The 22,089-nt window shown below is 34.8% G+C and overlaps 1 protein-coding gene across 1 annotated transcript in view; it reads left to right on the top strand.

Annotated features, from left to right (window-relative positions):
* The window catches only part of LOC121412897 (RING finger protein 17-like), an 87,873-nt gene that overhangs the window by 61,714 nt on the left and 4,070 nt on the right, over nt 1-22,089 (top strand). Inside the window, exons 20-21 of the mRNA XM_041605660.1 lie at nt 9,722-9,911; nt 19,158-19,438. Of these exons, the coding sequence (XP_041461594.1) occupies nt 9,722-9,911; nt 19,158-19,436 (469 nt within the window). The 3' untranslated portion in view covers nt 19,437-19,438. The remainder of the gene's footprint in view (nt 1-9,721; nt 9,912-19,157; nt 19,439-22,089) is intronic.

The raw sequence follows: 22,089 nt of genomic DNA on the forward strand, positions 1-22,089 counted from the left end.
TTCAGGAGACTTTGAGAGAGATCATAAATGATGACTCTGCTTCCGATCTATTGCCTAGATTGATGGTTAACCTCTATTTGAAAGTACTTTAAAGAGACAATAGGATGAGTTCAATAAATATATTTTGAAAACCTTTTAGCAACAGGATGAATCTGTCAGTCTTGAGTGTCAGAATTTGTTTCCTGTATCTTATTTTGATGGTGCTTGGATGGGGCAGGGCAGCTATTTGTGAAAAAAGGGGGACAGTACTACAGTAGGTTGGTAAACTAAAAGTGGTATCTTACTGGCGAAAGCTTACTAATGTAGCAAGTTATCACATCGTCAATTTCTCTGACGAGTGTTGCAAACTCTTACAAATGTTTGTTTGTGATATAAGGTATTTGGGAACTGCTTCAAAATGGAAAAAAAAAATATGTTCACAAACGTTCAAAGCACATTTTTCTCATTGTGTCAATTTTATACAGGAGTCATGTGGTCATTCAGTGTCTTTTTTTTTGCAAATAAAAGAGAACTTCGTTATCATGTTATACCATATATGTAAATGCTTTTGCCAATACCAGGAAGCCTATTTTTTAGGTCAAAGGTCAAGGTCACAGTGACATATTTTCATCTTATCCTTCTAAAGTCCTTGTAAACACGATAACTTCAGTTTAACTTAACCTAGGCTCATATAATTTAGTGTGTATTATATTAGCATGGATCCCAGGAAGCCTAATGATTTTGATGTCCAAAGGTCAAGGTCACACTGACATGTTTTCATCTTACCCTTCTAAAGTCCTTGTAAACACGAAAACTTTTATAGTTTGATTGAACCTAGGCTCATATAATTTGGTGTGTAAGATACTTGCATTGATCTCATCAATTCTATTGATTTTCAGGTCAGAAGTTCAAAGGTGAAGTCCTCACCTTCCACTTTTCTTGCTTGACCAATAACTCCATTTTCCATGTCACCTTAGCAAGACTCTTGTACATTGTTCCCCCCCCCCCTGTTCCATGGCCCATTCAAGCCGTTTCAAGTAACAAATGTTACAATTTGCAAATTTATTCTCAATCATTCATGCAACCTGTTGCATGATTTAATGGCAACTAACAAAGTCAAATGCAAGTCCATAATGGGAGGTTTTGATTGGTTGATAATCAGTTGGTGTCTGAAATGATGAAAGCTTGAGATCTATGTAGATTTCTTTTTAGATTTTTGACAAATTCCATCTTGGCCAATCAATTTTTTTTCAAAAAACATGTTTATATCTATGTCTAGCTGAAGAAAAAAATGTATTTTGCCATTTATAACAGGTTGTATAAAATAGGGATAAAATAATGGTAGTCTCAGATTAGAACACTTGAAATCATTTTAGTTTAAAAAAAATAAAAAATTTCATCTGCTTTTAATATGCATATTGATAGAGGTAGTTTATGAAGCTCATTATGATCAATGATAAGCTTCTTTAATTACCTCTACATTGTGTGCTCAATTGCTAATTGCATTTTTGTCATCCAAATCAATAGTTAAATGCTGTTTTTTAGCTGCAGTCAAAACAAGCTTTATGAATTGGCTTACAATTTTTAATATGCATATTGACAGAGGTAGTTTATGAAGTTCATTATTATTAATGATAAGCTTCATTAATTACCTCTACATTGTGTGCTCGATTGCTAATTGCAAATTTTTTTCATTCAAATCAGTAGTTAAATGCTGTTTTTTTTAGCTGTAATCTAAACAAGCTTTATGAATTAGCTTACAATTTCAAGTCTAGGATTGATGGTCAAGAGTGAATGAACCACTTTGTCAGGACACTGCTCTCTGGCTCTCAGCAGACACTATTACCAGATTACAGGGAATCAAAGAGTATTTCAAGAAGACTTCACATTCCGTCATGGTATAAACCAGAGAGACGACAGGTTCGGATTGGGTTATTAGAAATTGCTTATTTGGAGAGTTGCCGGTTTTTAATGGGGTCTGCCCAACCCCCCTCATCCATCTTTACAGCGTGATAGATGACCCTTATTACCCTCTGACAAACGTTGGTGCACCATCCATCGGTATCCCAAGCCTGGATACATCTGCGTCCGATCCCCAAGCGTTTTGTGGTGTCAGAACCAAATGAAGATGCATTGTGTGAGGAGAGTGTTTGTTTGTAGAGGTATCTGTAGCCCTATGCCATTGATGTAAACAATTAGCTTTGTTTGTCCGATAAGGAGCTTTTGCTCAATCATCCAACTTGTTTCCATTTGTCTCTGTTATGGCTTTTGTTTTGAAGACTCCTAGTTTTAGCTCTGTTTCATTTCTTTAAATTTGTGCTGAGTGACAAATAAAACCATTCCTTGGGGGCGGAGGAGGAGTTGACCCACCTTTTCACTCACTTTTGTTAGATGTGCCAGTTGATTAAACACACATTGTACTACTTGTTTTTCTTCATTTTTATTGCCACCTTTTTTGTATTTTTTTCTGTCTTATTTCTTTCTGTCTGTCTGTCTTTCTTTCTTTCTTTCTGTCTTTATTTCTTTCTTTCTGTGTCTTGTCTAATTCTAGAAACCATCTTGTGTAAAGCTGTATATTTTTCCTTATTAAAAATTTAACTTCTACTCTTTAAGACCGCATTAGGTTTTCCTTGCTCTCAATTGTGTTTGAAAAGGCAATATTATAAAGACCATCCCATATTTACATACTTCATTGAAGAGAGCTTATTTGGGTACCCCATTACCCTTTGCCATATTTTCCTCCACTCCCCTTCCTTGTATAAAAAGTAAAATTCAAGGATATTCAAATACCCTCTTGGGAATGCCTTTTCGAACCTCAGTTTTCCTCATCAGTCAGCCCCTCTTTTATTCCATATCGTCAGTGATTTTACGAACCGGCTCAAACCTAATTTTCGGTCAAATTTTCTAAATCTATTTATTGCATGGCATAAATGATTAAAGGAACTGGCTCAAACCGTGGTTTGTGATGCTAAAAATCAGTGCGCATGGTACGTGTGATTTTACGATCTGGCCCAAACCCCCTGTTTTGTGGAAAAATTGGCAGCTATACATGCACCCCTTTTCAAATATTGAGAGAATGTATACGGATTGCGGACACACTTGTGCATATTATGAAAGAATAGAATGTATGCTTTAGATTGGTATAAATAATCTGGTTTATTTCGAAGGGTGAAGTTATGACGGTCTGAAAAACATTCGAACTTTGAAAGCGATTATCTCTAAATCATGTTTTGGAGACCAGCCGAGGTTTGAGCCAGTTCATGAAATCACTGACGAAATGTTCCATCTAGCATTAGTCTACAAGCACAGACTCAAATTTGACACTACATGTATAACCTATTATACCATGTCAAGAGTGAAGACTACATGCCACAGTGCATCTAGTCCAACTACTTCAGGCCCTGCATTATGCACTATGCAGACTGCGAAAACCAATGAAAGGTCTTTGCCTGTAGACTAGAAGGACACGAAGATCAAGCATCATCCTAATTGACCCCATGCCCAGTATTTATCCAAAGATGCATTATTTCTCATCAAATGAATAATTTCCACCCTCTGAAGCTTAGATACACAAATCCCAGGCATCCTTTGGCTACCCTGTAGGTATGTTTACCAAGAATCGTCTAGTGAATTGAGTGGATGATATCATGAAAGATGACCCAAGATCCATCAAGTAAAAGTGATTGTTCTCTTTTTTATCTCATTATTCTTTATTGTGATCTCCCCCACTTCTTAACTTTCAGTAATTATCTCTTGATTTGCATGCTTTATTACACGGTGTCTTTGTTCTCTTTTTTGCTTTTTTCATCACTTTCTTTATACTTATTTTCTTTATTTCCTTTGTTTCTTGTTCCTAACAACTCCAAGATCCAAATATAAATTGTATGGGGATTACAAATGACTTTATTACGGAAGTTAATCTTATCAACTTGTCCACTTTTCAAGCCAAGGCATGAATTGCCTCCAAGCACATGCTGTATGTATATTAAAGGGGAAGTTCACCCTGAAGAAAACTTTGTTGTAAAAATAGCAGAAAAAATAGTAAAAAAATATTGGTGAAGGTTTGAGGAAAATCCGTTAAAGAGTAAGAAAGTTATTAGAGTTCAAAATTTTCGATTTGTGATGTCATAAACGAGCAGCTGCCCCACGTGTTATGTAATATAAAATGTATGAATTTCAAATTTTGTATGGTTCCTGATGACTTAATTTTGTTTTCTTTTCATGATCGGGTGTGAAATGATTTGTCTATTGATATACAAAAGTTACAGTGAAAACCATTTTCAATTTTCTGAGAAAATTACATTTCATTGATTTTTACCATTCGCTATGTAGGAATGCTGCTCGCATATGACGTCACAAATCAAATAATTGAAATTCTAATAACTTTTTAATTATTTGATGAATTTTCCTCAAACCTTCGGCAATATCTTTTATTATTTTTTCTGCTATTTTTTTACAATAAACTTTTTGTCAGGGTGAACTTCCCCTTTAATGGCCATTTGACCCTGTCATTGCTCGAACAAAATCTAAAGAAATGCTGAAAGATATGGAAATTTTAATTCAGATGATGAATTATTGTGGAATGGATGTAAATATTATAAAGGGTGTTTGAAATGCAGTTGCATTTCAAGGTACATGCACAGCATCATAGGTCACCAAACACATTTGTGGTGCATTTGCCATCCTTCCATTTTATTGTTTAAATATTATGTAATAGAAACATTGCAAGATTTACTGAAAATGCAATTTCAATGATTTTGTTTATGGATGTTACTGCTATAGATTTTTAATCATTTTTCAGATACATTTTCAAACTTTAAGCATCGCTGGCCACCAAGCAAATACATATGGGGTGCAGTGGCAATCTATCCATTAGAAAAAATAAGTAAAGGGAAATCTGGAGTGCTAGATTGCAAAAAAGGTGGTTAAGACAATAAACTGTGCCATTTTTTTAGAGCGACCCAAATTGTGGCATCGATGATGTGCCATAGGAAAGGGTGATTGTATTCAATCTTTAAGTTTTGTTTAACCTTCTTCACCATCGGTCCTTCCTCTCCCAGCCCCTTCATGTTTTCCTGATTGCGAAGTGATTATATGATTATTTTTAGACTCCCTAAAGCATTGTTCATTTGTTGTTATCCTGCCCTTACATGTATTTTGGTGTGATAATTTGTGTTTGTGATCACCAAATTATTACCGTTCTATACCCATGTTCAGTGATCTCAGTTTGTATTTTGATTCTTACATATTTCTGTTTTGATAAAGATGAAATGATTATTTATAATATATTTTATACATGGTTCTTCATTCTCTTTTCCCAAACATGTATGAAACTTCGTAATGTGATTTTATGTATTGCTTTTTTAGAAACCAAATAATGTTTTATTCTCAAGACTTCATCAAAGCTATTTCCAGAGTATTATTTTGTGATCTTGCCCGGGTTCTCCACCATGTTGTGTTGGGGGCTGGATCGATTGCACTTTAACTTTCAACCAGACTTAAATGAAGGAGTCAATACAAAGCCTGTACAGTTCATATATACATTTATTGAAGATGATAGCTAAGGTGATGATGATGACAAATAATACAAGAACATGAGTAAGTCTGATGGTGACTATACTCTGCAGTATAAAATATAAACTCTTCTGTAGCTGTCTGTATGCTGGAACAATCTGTAAAGTAATCTGCAACCAATCTAACAATCTCTGAAGTAATCTCTAACAATCTCTGAAGTAATCTCCAACAATATGATTTGGGTTCAGAAGTGAACCCCTTATATATTGGTCTGGTCTAGACTCTTTACGATCAAACAGGTGTTGGTCAACCTTGGACGCTTGACCAAAACAATCTGTACGTCATAACTTTACTCTGAATTGGGGGAGTTGACCTTTTAGGGAGAACATGAAATGTAGTGAATAAGAAACTCATAAAATGTGTGTGCGTCAGAAGTTTAGCTGGAAGAAGAATGAGTAATACTTTCTAATGAAAGTTGGAGCTGGTATACTTCCTGTAGAAGTATTGATTAAGTATAGATTATGTATTGATATAATATTGAATATGTGAGATATGTCTTATCATCACATAACATCCCCTTTTGTTAGAAAATGTGGCTTTCCCACATTTGTTTAAAAAAATATATTGAACTAATGGTCCAAGTCCAACATAGTTAAACAATTGAATTTCATGTAAAACAAAATAATAATATTGTGAAACTTTTTAATTTATCTTCTACTAATACTAGTTTCCTTTAACACTCTACAATATAGCAATGGTTAATATCTACTAAACCTATACTATCTAAATATATCAACTAAACCTAAAATAACATCATATGAAAATACAAGTCCTATCAATTTGTACCTTAATAAACCTAAATTAAATTGGAAAAATATATATCCTATACTCAAATCATAATCAATGAAATGTTTGAATATAAATTGGAAACAAAATGTTCCTATAAAACAATATTTTGTTCTTACAAAGTACAATTACACTATTTTGTCAATAAGATTTGGGTAATTTGAGATGTCTCAAAACAGTATCAATACATTATGATAAGTACAGCTAAGTATTACTCCACAATAAATCATATAAATCAATCGGTTTTCGAGCTGCGGGTGTCCTCATATCTTTAGGGAGATGTGCATCTATTTCCACTTCCAATTCTGAAGTATATAAACAATAGTTTTACGCACTAACCAAATCATCCTACTCTGTATGAGTTCCACTCCAAATTTGCTCGGATAATGTCTTATACCGGTCATTTCAAGTACTTTCAAACTTGACTATATTCATGCTATACACAAAGTGGTGAAATACTCTAACATTGGAGCGCACAATGTAATTTTGGTATTCCTTACACATTAATAGTGTAGTCCAGTATCATTCATCACTGGAAAATACTTTGCTTTACATGTTAACCATTTGACATTATATAGATTCGACTGAAATACATAAGTTACTTTTCAGTAATATCTCGTTTGAAAATACCATAATGTAATATTGTCCTGAATTATAAACTCAAATGAAACATAAATCACATCAGAAGATTAATTCAAGCTTATGCATCTTAGCATTATTTTCATAAATTATGCATTCACATTTCCCCTACATGGGAGTTCACGCTTATTTCACTTGTCAATCCTTCAACACTTTGATTTATATTCTCTCTGAACATTTTTAATAACCTTGTATTGACTGAAGAAGTAACATATTATACGAAAGAAAATCATTAATACTAAAACCAGTCGTAATTAAATTATGATATACAGGTAAGTACTTATTATTTCATAGCGATATATAGAGAATCAGTTATTTATTTTGCTTTCTAATATTCACCAATATGCTAACAAATATTCATGTTAAAATTCTATCAATTCATACAACTTGAAATAACTTAAGTTAAATTCTAAATGTAGAATACATTTTTTTTCTTTTTAACTAAAATATGATTACACTCATGATCACAAAATAATACTAAAAGTAGTCTGACTTACCAGAGCCATCCAAATATCAGAAGTAAATTTAGAAGCAAAGGGAATATAAAACATGAACATGAAACATCAATAGGAATATAAATTGTCCTCAGTCTGAACACAGTCTCTATCTGTCATGGTCTTCTTCTGTTCAGTATTGGCTTGCATGGCAAGTAACATGGTTAAGATTGAAGTCATAATAGTTGGATTCAGTCTCTCTGCCATCTCCATGTTCATACCAGTCTTTTGTCGTCGTCGTCGTTACCTTTGTCGATGTCCGTTGTACCATCAGGTTTTTTTTTTTGTTGTTGTTGTTCGTCCATCTCTTTCTTTCGTCTGTTCTTCCGTCTGGAAAGTACACTTTGAACTGTCTGTCTTGGTCTCTTTCCATATCTCCTTTCATTTTCACTGTCGTAATCATCATCATTGAGGTATATTGCTGTCGCAACCGTTGTGTCAGTACATCGCAATAACATTTCAGCAAGAAAACTTCAGCAGCCAATTAAGTTTGATTTTGAGGAGGTAGAAGTTAAATTAATAGTTAACAGAGAGCAATTCTCCTTCTTTTGTCATAATTGTTGTCGCTGGTTGAATACGGGTTCTCCGCCATGTTGTGTTGGGGGCTGGATCGATTGCACTTTAACTTTCAACCAGACTTAAATGAAGGAGTCAATACAAAGCCTGTACAGTTCATATATACATTTATTGAAGATGATAGCTAAGGTGATGATGATGACAAATAATACAAGAACATGAGTAAGTCTGATGGTGACTATACTCTGCAGTATAAAATATAAACTCTTCTGTAGCTGTCTGTATGCTGGAACAATCTGTAAAGTAATCTGCAACCAATCTAACAATCTCTGAAGTAATCTCTAACAATCTCTGAAGTAATCTCCAACAATATGATTTGGGTTCAGAAGTGAACCCCTTATATATTGGTCTGGTCTAGACTCTTTACGATCAAACAGGTGTTGGTCAACCTTGGACGCTTGACCAAAACAATCTGTACGTCATAACTTTACTCTGAATTGGGGGAGTTGACCTTTTAGGGAGAACATGAAATGTAGTGAATAAGAAACTCATAAAATGTGTGTGCGTCAGAAGTTTAGCTGGAAGAAGAATGAGTAATACTTTCTAATGAAAGTTGGAGCTGGTATACTTCCTGTAGAAGTATTGATTAAGTATAGATTATGTATTGATATAATATTGAATATGTGAGATATGTCTTATCATCACATAACAATAGTCTAGGAGTTTACAAAAAATATTCAAATATACAAAGTATAAAGTATGTTTGCCCATGAGAAAATGTTTTCTAGATTTATTTCTGATCGAAGGATCAGTGGTTTAATGGCAATGTATATTACATATGCAAATGATAGTGCTCATTATTTGGTTGATATCATCAGTGATTATCTAAGCTTACCCAGACTAATGCCAATAATATAGTCTGATTACCGCCAGGAGAAGGGGATTAGCTCACTACCCCACAATGTTATTCCTTTGGCTTAAAATGCATATGCAGACCTAATATTTTCATTTTGACTGTCCCCAATTTTCTGAATATTTCAATATTGATATTACTAGTCACAGCAACAATCATGAAACAAATTGAATGGTTCTGCAGAGCTGCCAAGTAGTACTGATTTTCTGAATTTAGTACTGAAATAGAGAAGAATACTGATGGTTTCATGCAAAATACTGATTTCTGAAGTTTCAGTTTATGTGTTGTCCTATGGTATTCCTGTGAAAATACTGATTTCCTCAACAAAATACTGATTTTCAGCCTTGAAAATACTGAAATGTTCTTGTTCAGGTTGGCAGCTCTGGTTCTGTGATATGAAATCACAAAACTTTTCTTGAGCTTCCTTTCTTAATTTTTATGATTTTAAGTACAATTTTTGAAAAAAATTGTACTTATCAGTGTCGATATCATTTTCAACTTCCCTGGCTTGACTTGCATTTGAGATTGATAGTAATATTGCAATCAATTAGTGTCTTGGAATTCTATAGAAGAAAAACTGCAAAATGTGTTGTTTTGTCTTACATACATTATCTAACTCTCTTCACCTAGGATCTTGTGTTGTGCACACTGATTTCTGACCTATTGCAGTGCCATCATCTACATGTAATAACCTCTATCCAAGTGCATTTTTTGTTGGTGTTGTTTCACCATTACCCATCCTTCCATTAAACTCTTTTTACCATCTTCTTGGATCCCATACGTCTTACAAATCTCTCTGTATTCATCTCTATCATTCCAGCATTCGTCAGCTCCCAGCACAGTTCCTTGACCTACCATTGCAGTGTCGCCGTTGTCGCCTGACTGGTATCCAAGTGCCCGCCAAGCTTCCACCAAAAACACCTCTACAGTCAGGTACCCAGTGGCCCGCAGCTGCCATCAAGAGGGTGGTTGACATGGTGTCCAACCGAATCCTTGTAGCAGCTGTAGAGGTAAGATTTAACTGTAAAGATACACTGGATATTAAGCAAATTCAGTCAGGTACCCAGTGGCCAGCAGGTGCCACAAAGAGGGTTGTTGATATGGTGTCCAATGGAGTCCTTGTAGCAGCCATAGAGGTAAGATTTTACTGTAAAGATACAGTCACGCCAACAAAACCAACGACATGTTGACCGATGGTACATTTATTGGTAATGATTTGATATCTTTGGTCAGTCTGGAGGTGGTTTTGCTGATATGACTGTGGCAAAGAGATTATGTCAGGGGGTAGACCACACCCGTGAGGTTATTGTCTGCAGCATTTTCCTCTTTCGTGAGCTTTAACGAAAAAATTGATATTCTTGATCTGGATCTTGATGTTATACTATTCAGACCACTGGTATGAATACATCAGGTAGTTTGCCCTTCCAGGGCTGTCAAAATGTCTACATACAGATTCATGATGAAATGAATGTAATTGATACGATTATATCATTTAAAGTCAGCTACCGAGAAGGACATCAAACGTAAAGTAGCTACAGATTTTTTTGTTTGGTACGAATGTATTCATCAGTAGCTTTGAACCTGGTAAAAGGTTTGACCTTGCGTACTGAGGAAATGATTGCATCTGTAATAAAGACGGGGGTAACTGTTATTGTAAGCTACTTTAGATGGACAAGAGTATACCTTAAGAAAACACCAGCTATATCTGGATACTTGTTTGAATGTGCAAATATATTCATCATCAGTAGATAGGAACTCAGTAATACTATTTTTGACCTTGCATACTTTATAAGAAATGATAGCATTTGTAATGAAGTCTTGTTTCAAGTCAACTACTTAATAGGATTAGAGTATATTTTAACAAAATGTTTAGTAGCTATTTCTGTGTTTGAATGCTGAAAAATGCAATCTGTAGATACAAATACAGTAGTATCCATGACTATGCATATTAGGCAAATATTACAGGTGGCTGTATAATATCAATTCATGAACATGTATGAGAGTATTGTAACCAAACATGAATCAGAATCATACTTGATACATTCATCTTCAGTAGATGTGAACACAGTAGTATCCTTGACCGTGCGTACTGGAGAAATGATTGCTTATTAGAGGTGACTGCATCACTTCAAGTAACTTACTGAGGAGGACTTGAGAGTATATTGTAACGAAACGCAAAGTATCTTCAATTTTAGATGGCACAAATGCATTCATCTTCAGTAGATATGAACTCAGCGCTAATTATTATGTGACTGCCAGACGATGGTTGCATTTTCGATTGTGCAATGAGAATATTTATTGCAGATGACATTGAGAGTTTGAGAGTGTATGATGTATCTGTAACTAAACATGAAGCAGCTACATATTTGATATCACATGATACATTCATCATCACTAGATATGAACTCATTGCTAATTATAACATGACTGCAACAACAATGATTGCATTTTCGATTGTGGTATGAACATGGTCATTGTAGGTAATTTTGAGAGTGTATATTGTATAGATACAACACATGAAGCTGCTACAGATTTGATAGCGCAAATACATTCATCATCAGTAGATATGAACTCATTGCAAATCATTACATGACTGCAAGAACATTGATTGCATTTTCGACTGGTATGAACATAATAAATTGAGATTACTTTTAGAGTTTGAGAGTATATGATGTATCTGTATCTGTAACAAAACATGAAGCAGCGACATAATTGGTAGCACATTAGATTCTTGTACTATTAAATGCCTGCAAGAACAATGCTTACATTTTCGATTGTGGTATTAACATGTTTATTGGATATCATTTTGAGAGTGTATAATGTATAGATCTGTATCTATAACATCAGTAGATATGAACTCAGTGCTAATTATAGTCTGACTGCAAGAACAATGGTTGCCTTTTCAATTGTGGTATGAACATAATTATTGGAGATTCCTTTGAGAGTTTTTGAGAAAGTATTTATCTGTACACTAAACATGAAGCAGCTACAAATTTGATAGCACAAATGCATTTATCATCAGTAGCTATGAAATCAGTTCATATCATAATACATGACTGCAAGAACAGGATTGCATTTTTATTGTGGTATGAACACGTTCATAAGATATCATTTTGAGAGTGTATAATGTATCATCCATAACATCAGTAGATATGAACTCAATGCTATTTATAGTCTGACTGCAAGGACAATGGTTGCATTCTCGATTGTGGTAAGAACATATTCATTGGAGATTACTTTGAGTGTTTGAGAGCATATAATGTATATGTATCTATAACTAAACATGAAGCAGCTACAGATTCGATAGCACATCATACATGTACATGGACATTCATCATCAGTAGATATAAACACAGTAATAATCATTACGTGACTGCAAGAGCAATGATTGCATTTTCAATTGTATATTAATTGGAGCTTGTTTTAAGAGTGTATATTGTTGAAGCAGCTACAAATTACAAATGCATTCATCGTCAGTAGATATGAACTCAGTGCCAAATTTAGTGATCCCCTCCACATAGTGCACTTCTTGATGCAGACTTAATTCCCTGACTTCACAACTTAATATCTTAAATGTTGCCAAATATGAACACTTTAAATATGTCAATTTTCTTGTGGGGTACACTAAATTTTAACCACCATTATATAGTTTAAATGCAAAAACAATGATTGCATTTTCTATTGTGGTACTGGTATGAACACATTCACGTGAGATAGAGATGAATATCAGAGATGCATTCATCAGATGTAGATATGAATGTATTTATCTACTGTACATTGCTGTTTAGCAATAATTGCATTTGCTGCCTTAGGAAATTGGATGGAAATATGTATCAAGTCGTTTGGTTGGAAATTTAAGCATTCAGAAATTGATGGTTTAATTTGCTATATTTATTATTCTGTGAAAAGGTGAGTATTGCACATCAGATAATCTACAGAATATTAAATTATGTAATTCCCATAGGCTGTGTACAAGTATCATCTGGTTCCAGTTGGCGACAGGTTAAAGAATGAAAACAAAATGACTTTATATTTTGGTATCAATATTGACTTAATTATTATTTCCACATGTAGTGGATAGGCATTCATCAATATCTATTGACTAGCCTTATGTGGAAAAGTGTGTATGTTGTGTCATTCAAATAGGGAAGGGTTGTATTGAACTTATAAAGTTTCAGTATTCACTGAAAGTACAGACACTGGTTTATTAAAGCTGTATCTTTAGCTGTATTCTTAAATAAGTTGTGTGAAATTCCTTCGAAAAATACATTCAGTTCAGGAATATGGTGTCATCTGTCATACTTCTAAGAAAAATGGACATTGTTAAATTGTAACCTCAGATGAGATCCCTTTTTAAAAATAATATTGATTGTGAAATCTTCAGAATTCACATTTTGTTATTATGAATCTGTAGAACAAAGCTCCTCAGTTCATTGGGGAACAAGTCCGCAATAACACAAAGTCATTTACATCTGTGGCTAACAGTATACATGTTGATATTTTCAGTTGTACCATTCCGATAAGTAGGAATCACGATTAATAGTATCGATATTTCAAAACTTGCTGTATAGTTTTCTAACATTGTCTGCGTGGATTACTTATAGTAATTGGTCAAGTGCAACTTTGTTAATCTATACATTAAAAAGATCCAGCATTACCACTTTCCTGGGAATAATCCCTTCGAAGGAGTGACAGATCAACCAGAGCGGCATTCATGAAGGTGTCACCCAGGCAATTTGCTGATTTGATGAGAGATGGATGTCTAAAAAAGTTAGCCTAGATTGCAAAAGGGCAAATCAAACTTTATTATACATGAAAAATCTCAGGATATAGCACCCCCTAGCAGAAATGTTTAAATGGTCATCTATATTCCACAGGCATTTGATTTTAAGCTATTTGCATAAGGATCTTTGATTCTTTGACTAAGTAAAACTTAGACTCCTTGGTGTAAAACAACATTATCCAATAATTATGCCTTATTGTTATTTTGACTTGTGGCAAAACCGTCTCATATGGACCTCTTCATTTTCCCTTTTGCTCACATTGGAATGTATCACTTTTATATCTCGAGTGCGATATAAACCTATAGGTTGACATAAGGAAGAGTTTGTTGTTGACAGACTTGTTGAGCAACGTTTTGGTATTTCTGCTACAAGAATCGCAATTCACACTTCTCCCTGCCACTCCACCCTTGTTTTTGTCAATTTGTTGTTTAGAGTATTTCAGTTAAGATGGTGCTGCTTGCCTGATTTTGTCACTTGTTTGATCACAACCTGCATTTCAAATTCAGAAATTTATGTAGGGAAGCCATGGTTTTGATTAGATTTCAGCCTACGAAAGGGAAACGCCCTCATTACAGACAATTTTCTCCTAAAACTTGTTATGCTTTGTGGGGCAGCCATTGTTTTTATATTTTCTTCAAGATCTTCCGCAAACAAAAATCAAGAATGTTTAGAAATTTTCAGTATATTCAAAATAATGCAGAAGAATTAGTTAATTGAATGCATAATTGCTCATTGTTCTTTTAAAATGTAGTATTTGAAATCAATGAGATATCCCCCAAATTGAGCAATTTCCCCAATGTGAAAATAGTCCCTAAAGAATAAAAGATATTTTCTACCCTGCAAAATACCTTTCTATATTCATAATATACAGAGCGAAATCTACATTTAAGGGAAGAAAATTTCATATGGCAGCCATGTTTTACAACCAGTGGAAATTTTGTTTCATGGAATTTTTGAAGTACAAGCATTGTTTTGAAAGAAGAGAATTTTGTTATTTCTTGACCATTTCTGTGACTTGAGGCATTGAATAAAAGAGCAGATATTGAACTTCTTTTATAGGTATGTGATATTCTTTTTGAAATTCAGATACCCCCGCCAAATTACTTTTTGGTATCCTCACTTCGATTTGTGAATGAAAAATATTTTTTTCCCTACCAGATGAGAGAAAAGACTCTAAAGCTTTCCAATCGTAGGTCATAATTTGTCTATTGTATTTATTATTAACTTCTGATAAATCTTCGCTTAATCTCGGTTTTATTTTTATTGGACTCATTGTACAGAAAATGTTATTCTTTTTTTTTATTTTAAGGATTATTTGTATCATTTTGAGAAATTAAGTCTGAAGATTCTTACTCTATCATGGGCTTTTGAAGAGTTACATTCGGAAATGAAAAAAAATCATTTAGCTTGGGGCATATACTTCATGTAAATTGCATTTGGCAGTCAATTTTTTTTTAAATGGTGAAACTAGATTCACAAGTATTCATGCTAGTACTTTAAAGGGAAAAGTTTCATGAAATTCAGAGAGAACATCTAATATACTATTTACTAAATTTCATTAAAAAAAACAACATTAGTCATAAACATGAATGGGGCAAAATAAAATACATCCATGCATCAGCCGATAATCCAAACCAAACTTGTTTCAGTAAGATTTGAAGAACAATTGTTTTTTTTCAAAATGGGTTTGTCATAACATGAAATGGGCCCCATAGCTTTGAAGTAGCAGTTCTCACCAGGGAATATACACTCGCAAGTTTCATGCTGGCCATTACACTTTCTGTGAATACCTTCTGATCGCCTCCATTGGTTAGATTTAAAACCACTTTAGTTTTCTTGAAAATCTGTACATTCCCCTTCTTTCCAATTATTACTGAGCAACTAAGCCTTCCTGACACTCCTCCATAATCCAGTCATTTGTCATGTTGTTCAGATTTCACAACTGTTCCGTGAAAATTAAGAGTATATTTCTTAGTTGATTTTGCATTTCGAAGCAGGAAATCCTTTTTTTACCTGAAAAAATCATTTCCATTCTCAACTCAATCATTATTTCATTTTGTACTAAATAATCTAGTAAAAGAAAAAAATATTTTAGTGTTAGTCATTAAAAGCATGATAACGATGATCAATTTGATTCGAACAATAAGTTCTTCCTTGCCTCACATTTTCTATTACCAGGTAATTTTTTTTAATTGAATTTTAGTAATTCAATTTAACTTCTTTTGCTTTTTTTCATACATGTAGCACAAAAACGGGAATAGTAAATTTGCTTAAGAAGCAATACAGTCAATGTGGTGTTTGTGTGAAGAAAGTGCCATTCTGAGCTTTAGCTATCATTCCTTCAGTAGCAAATGTCCGCAGGTTTTGATAAGATATGTATAGGTCTCCGCTTTTTAATGGTGAGTGTGATGAAATTATTTGCCCAAACATATTCCAGTCATTTATTGGATTTTTTTTGTTATAATTCAAAATAATTATTTTTTCTTTAAAGCGGTTATATGGATGCCCCCTCCCCCTTGTTTAAAAAAAAGCATTAAAAAAAACATTCCTTTGGGAATGGACAAATGTTGGGCAATTGCAGAACAGCCTGGATATTTTCATGTATTTTAAGATGTTGTGAGTACACAGGAAATAGAGGGGACCAGGAGCACGTTGAAGAAATTTATTGTGGGTTTGAGATGCAATTATTTGGTGACTTTTTAGAGATTAAGAGAACATTAGAAAAAAGAAGCGGAAGTCGATCTAGCAAGAGAAAAAAATGTTTGAGAGTTGATTTTCTTTGGGAGTAAGGGAGATGGATAGAAAAGGAGATTGGAAGCAAAGCATTTCCTCCCTGAAATACAATGAATTGATTGCTTATTTTCACAGGGACATTGAAAATCAACAGGGAGCTCCACTGTCATTAGCCAACTTGCTCATCAAAGATCTCCTTACTAATATGATATCATCTGTCGCTGATGGTCGATGCCATCAACTTCTCACCAGACGTTGATGTTTAAAACTGTAGCAAGAAAGGTGGATGGTGGATAAGTTGTTGTTTGTGCTTTTATAATCGCGAATGGGAGTTGATTAAAAGGGGTGAAAAAGAAATAGATGTTGGAGTCTGTTTAAAATCGCAACTGTGGTACTGGACGTTTTGATCGAACAAAGGTGTGAACCTGTGAAGTTCAAAACCATTGTCAGATCATAATGTTTTGTCACCACTGTCTGACATGGTATATCTAAACTCCCCCCCCCCCAAAAAAAAGCGAATATTTATTATTAAATATCAATTTCTGCAATATGAAGAGTATACTAAGTTGAACAGTAACTCTATTTTTACCCCCCCCAAAAAAAAAAGAATGTAAGTATTGCTTTGAGCTTTCATTAGTCAATTAGCCTAGAGGACTCTTTCAGCATTGAGAACTCGGGAGGGGCTCTCAGATCAATCTAAATCAAAATATATCCTTAGGGCTCTAACTGCACAGTATTAATTTTCCACTTGATTACATTTTTAGCACAAACAAACCATAAAAAATATGTCCCTTTCTTGAAGTTCTTTCTTGTGCATTCCCTGCATCTGTTAATTCATTCCTTATTGTCCGTTCCATTTTCAGAGTGACTTTAATTGAGATATGAGAAACACATCTCCAGTTTCTTTTCCCACATGATTGTCTCTGCACATTCATTGATTTCTGTAGGGCCTATTGACTGGGTAAAGTATCGACAGGAGCCACTCATGGTTTGTCGTTTAGAAATAATTCCCCCTATGCAGGCATGTTTCAGAGATCCATTGAGAATTTGATTTATTGAAACTGAAGCCTCTTAAAATGCAAAGCTCTAAGCCAGTCATTTTATCAGAACCGTGTTCTTGTTCTTTCTTGAACCTTGTAGTTTTTTTAGATTTCTGTCTGACTTTGTTTTGAAAGGGATATTTGGACTTGTCTTTGTTCTTTTGCACCCTCTCTGTTTCTCTTTCTTACTCCTTTATAATTCCTTCCTTCATTCGTCATGCCCACATTTTTGTCCTGCAGTCCTTCTCTTTATCTTTTAAGCTTGTATTGCTTTCCTTTCCTTTCTTCTCTTCAGCCTCACTCTTTCTTTCTTCATTTCTTCCTTTTTATATATCATCTTGCCCATGTGTTTCTCAATTATCTGCTATTTTCCATTAATATGTTCCCTCTCCCCTCCTCCTTTCTTAAATTTTATTCTGATTTATCAACATTGACAGTTTTGACACAATCATCAACTACATTGTCATCTTCATCATCTTTTTTCTTCATTTTTGACAATTATTTTGTCATCTTCAGCTTCTTATTATCTTATTCTTTTTTCTTTCATTTTTGACAATATTGTCAACTACTTTTGTCATCTTTATCTTTCTTCCTCTTTCCTGTTTTCTTTTTTTTCTAATCTTCAGTTTTTTTTCTGTTTGATTACCTCATTCTTTCCCCCAACTTCTCTCCTATGGTCTAATATATTTCTTCAAATTTTATTGTTTAGTTTCCTCCTTGTCCCTGAACGCATCTTTTCTCTTTTCCCCTTTTTATGTGTTTATCTCCAGCTGTGTCTCATTTGCCTTTTCATCACAGACATCCTGTGTAGCATCTCTGAGGTATTACCAAACCTGACCGAAAGAATATCATTTTATTTTTTGCATTGTTCATGTTTGCCGTTTCTATTAACTCCAATGTGTGGGAAGAGACCCCAATGGAGTCAACCCTGCCTGGGGTTTTCACATAATGTACAATGTATATTCCTCTTTAGCTAAATGGTTAGACTATCCCATGTGAACTTGCTTAGTGTTTTTTTTTATACATGAGCATTGTCTCTTATCATTTAAGAGTCCGTGTTATCACTAGGGACCTTTTTAGAGATTGACATTTCATCTTGAAACCTTGTCATGTGACTACATGGTTTGAAAAGTAGATGGTTTACGTGGGAGTGTTACTTGAAACAGATGTAAAGTTATTTTTTTACTTACTAATATGCTCTGATACAATCAGATGCATGTATTTTGGTAGCTTATAACAGTAGATACATTTATAAGTATATGTTTCATGAAAAACTCCCTATGGCTTTAAATCTTCAAACTCTCATTTACATGTCACTGTTTTTATCAGTGTGGACACGAGTGCTAATTCGGCACATCTGATATTGCAATGAGTGCCAGATTTTAATAGTGGAAGATTCTTATCAATGCAGACCCCCATAGTGAGAACAGGTGGGTATTACATAAAGCTGTTTGTAAGTTAAGAGCGACTTTATGAACGACTGGTGATCCTTTATTGTGGTAAAAGGTGTACACCAATAGCGTTTGATTTAGCGTGTAAGAAAGGTTCACCAGTCGTTCTTAAAGTGGCTCTAACTTTCGAACAACTTTATGAAACGGCCCCGAGGCTGAGACGTGGCATTTTGCTAACCATTTCTAAGAATCCAGGTATTTATTTCTTCTTAGAAGTCCTCACCTTCATTCTTCATTGTCTTTTGCAGGAGGATGGCCCGATACCAATGATCAGCCTCTACGAGAGCACCACCCAAACACTTCCTATCTACTACTCACTGATCCAAGAAGGCTTGGCCGATGGCCTGGCAAACTCGGAAGAACTGCTAGTCAACGCAGCCTTCAAGGAGGTTGGACTCATCCTCTCTGCTAGAGAGAAAACAGTCACAGAGGTTACCGGAGCTACAGGGGTTGCATCAGCAGATGTCAGCAAGGGTGATGTGCTACCAGGCGTGTCCAAGGTCGCACCCTCTGGAATGGAAGAATGAAGGTGTGTTAATACCCCTCCTTTTTTCGGGGATCAGTAACCCAGTCTGTAGCATTTTAACCCATTCAAGACTGGGCCCGCATATATGCAGGCTGAAGTCAATGGAAAATGTGTGTGATAGCAACATTATTCAGTCACCAATAGGTTATGATCTATCATTTCTTGAGACTCTGCCCAGTATAGGGTTTTTCTTTTTCCATATGTTAATCATGTAATTAACACAGTGGCGAAAAGGAATTTCACCTTTGTTGGAAAGGGTAAAGTGTCATAAACGAATGTAAAGCATCCCTTGCATATATTGTGGGTCAAATTACAGAATATGGCATATGGGTAGAGAGAGGGAAAGGTGGAGAGGTAGGGGTACAAGTAGTGTTGCTAGGTGTACAGTGATATATGTGTACACTCATTTCTCTTTTTTTATATAAATGATACTAACAATGTGAGAATAGAAAATAACTGATTTGACAACATATGGTACAATGCAGTGGCAACAACAATCTGAAGAGTAATACTGATTAACTTGTTTGAAGATTGAAGAAGTAATGCAAAATATGGGGAAAACAGAGGGGAGGGGGGGGGGTAAATAATGAATATGACAGAAAAGGGAAGGAAGTTTAATAGAGAGAAATGAGTTTGTGTGTCATGTTCTTATTTTTGTTAGTAAAATGAATCCACTAGACACACTCACAACATGAAAACAGGGCAAACAAAGGGCAAAGGAAATTGAAGGAATTAAGAAATAGGACAATTTTTTTTATACTTTATTTGAGGTGAAGGATGAGATGAGGGTAGTGAGAAAGACATAAAGATAAACATCAAATAAAGTCATCTTTAACTTCTGAGATATATATATGAAACTGCAGTGAATTCATGCCTTCAACGAAATTCAGAACTAATTTATCAAAATCTGTCTTTTCATGAATAATATTTCCGAGTGTGCCAATTACCCTTAGGAAACTAACCTCATTTTAAATATTCCTCTGATGGTGTCTAGCCTATATATCAGCTTAATCCATATACCCTGGAATATCAAATTTGTTTAAGATTACATGTCAAGGGTTCCATTGTGTTCAGATAAAATCTAAATGTCATTTCATCTGTTATCAGCAAAAACGTTCAGGGTGTGGTCTGTTTGGGTTTGTAAATATCTTCATGGCTTAGATTGATCCAAGGTAATCAATGTCATGGCTTTGATGCCCTTCTCATTAACTTTGATTTTATGATGTCCTTTTTATTTCCCCCATTTGCGCTGTAATGTAAACATTGCTCTACAGAGAAGCCTTGTCATACAAGGACTGTACATAAAAATCCTTGAAAAAAAAGTTTTACCTCTTCAAAAGAAAGTATTATGGTTTTATAAACCATTGACCTTTTTTTTTTCTGTTTTGACATGAAGTGATGTATCTTGTTATTGCATTTCTTTTTCCAAAGTGACTTTATCCTGCCTGCCATGACCAAATTTTGTTCATTCTACTGTGAGAATTTTGCTTGCCCTAATTTGTTGGTCTTTACTTCAAAACACTTGCCGGACTCTAACTTTACTTGCCCTGGGCAATTGGGCAAGTGCTTATGTAGCACCCTGTATCCTTTCCTTTCATGCTTCATGTGGTGAAGTTGGGTCTTAGGGCACTTTCACGTCATTCCCTGCCTTGTGTGTGACTTGTGGGTAACTATCTTTGATCCCCGCATGTCAGCCGCAGGTCGTCGACATTGACAGTATCTTGCATGCATCTCACATACACCCATCACTTCCTCTCCTGGGTTGCAATGAAATAAATGGCACGGAATAGTCGTCATTCATGCCAAGCAAGTGGCATCACTTAAAAAATTTTGTCTCTTCTCTATATTTGAGGTACATGTAGATCTACTTGCACCTTATTCTGCTGCAAGACATACTGGTAGGGGGATACTTGTACCTCCATGTCATTTACAGAAAAATTAAAATTCCTTATCAAATTCATTCATATTCTTAAATACCCTGATAACATGATGAATTATTCTTTTTGAAATGACCATATTTTGGGTGGTTTCTTTTCTCAAAATCAGATTTTCAAAATGAGATTCAGTATCTGCATTTCAGCCGCTTTCCCTCAAATTTTTCCCTCATTTGGCACGAATATTTCTATTTTTCTTCTACAGAAATTCCACACGAGATATACTTTAATCCCAATGGCATCCCAATCATGTGAAACAACTTAATAAACTCTTTCATTTGATACTAAATTTATCATGGTAGTATTCATGTTTCTGAAGATATAGTTAATTTTGCGATGTTAAGCGAGCGAACAAATTTCCCTGAATTCCATGGGTGTATAAACTTTTGGCCTCAACTGTACATGCATACACCAAGAATTATACTTACGTGCTAGCTTCCTCCAGCCACGTGATGATAATCATTTCATCCGATCCACGATTTCCCGCAGAAATGGATCATCTCCTTGCACCTGAGATAAGAGAGCGAATTCCCCATTATGGGATAAAGAGGCTAACATTCTGTGTGCTAAGCTCCCTAATGAGGGTATTACTTAGGCTGATTGATATCATGGGGTCGCCTTGGCAGCGTGGCCAGGGCATTCAGGGAAGTGCTCCTCTGACTCCGTGGACAAAGGAAGAGATGGGGTTTCCGTGATGGTGAGCACGTCCTTGTCGCCCCT

The sequence above is a fragment of the Lytechinus variegatus genome, chromosome 4 (genome assembly GCF_018143015.1).
Source record: "Lytechinus variegatus isolate NC3 chromosome 4, Lvar_3.0, whole genome shotgun sequence".
Taxonomy (NCBI): domain Eukaryota; kingdom Metazoa; phylum Echinodermata; class Echinoidea; order Temnopleuroida; family Toxopneustidae; genus Lytechinus; species Lytechinus variegatus.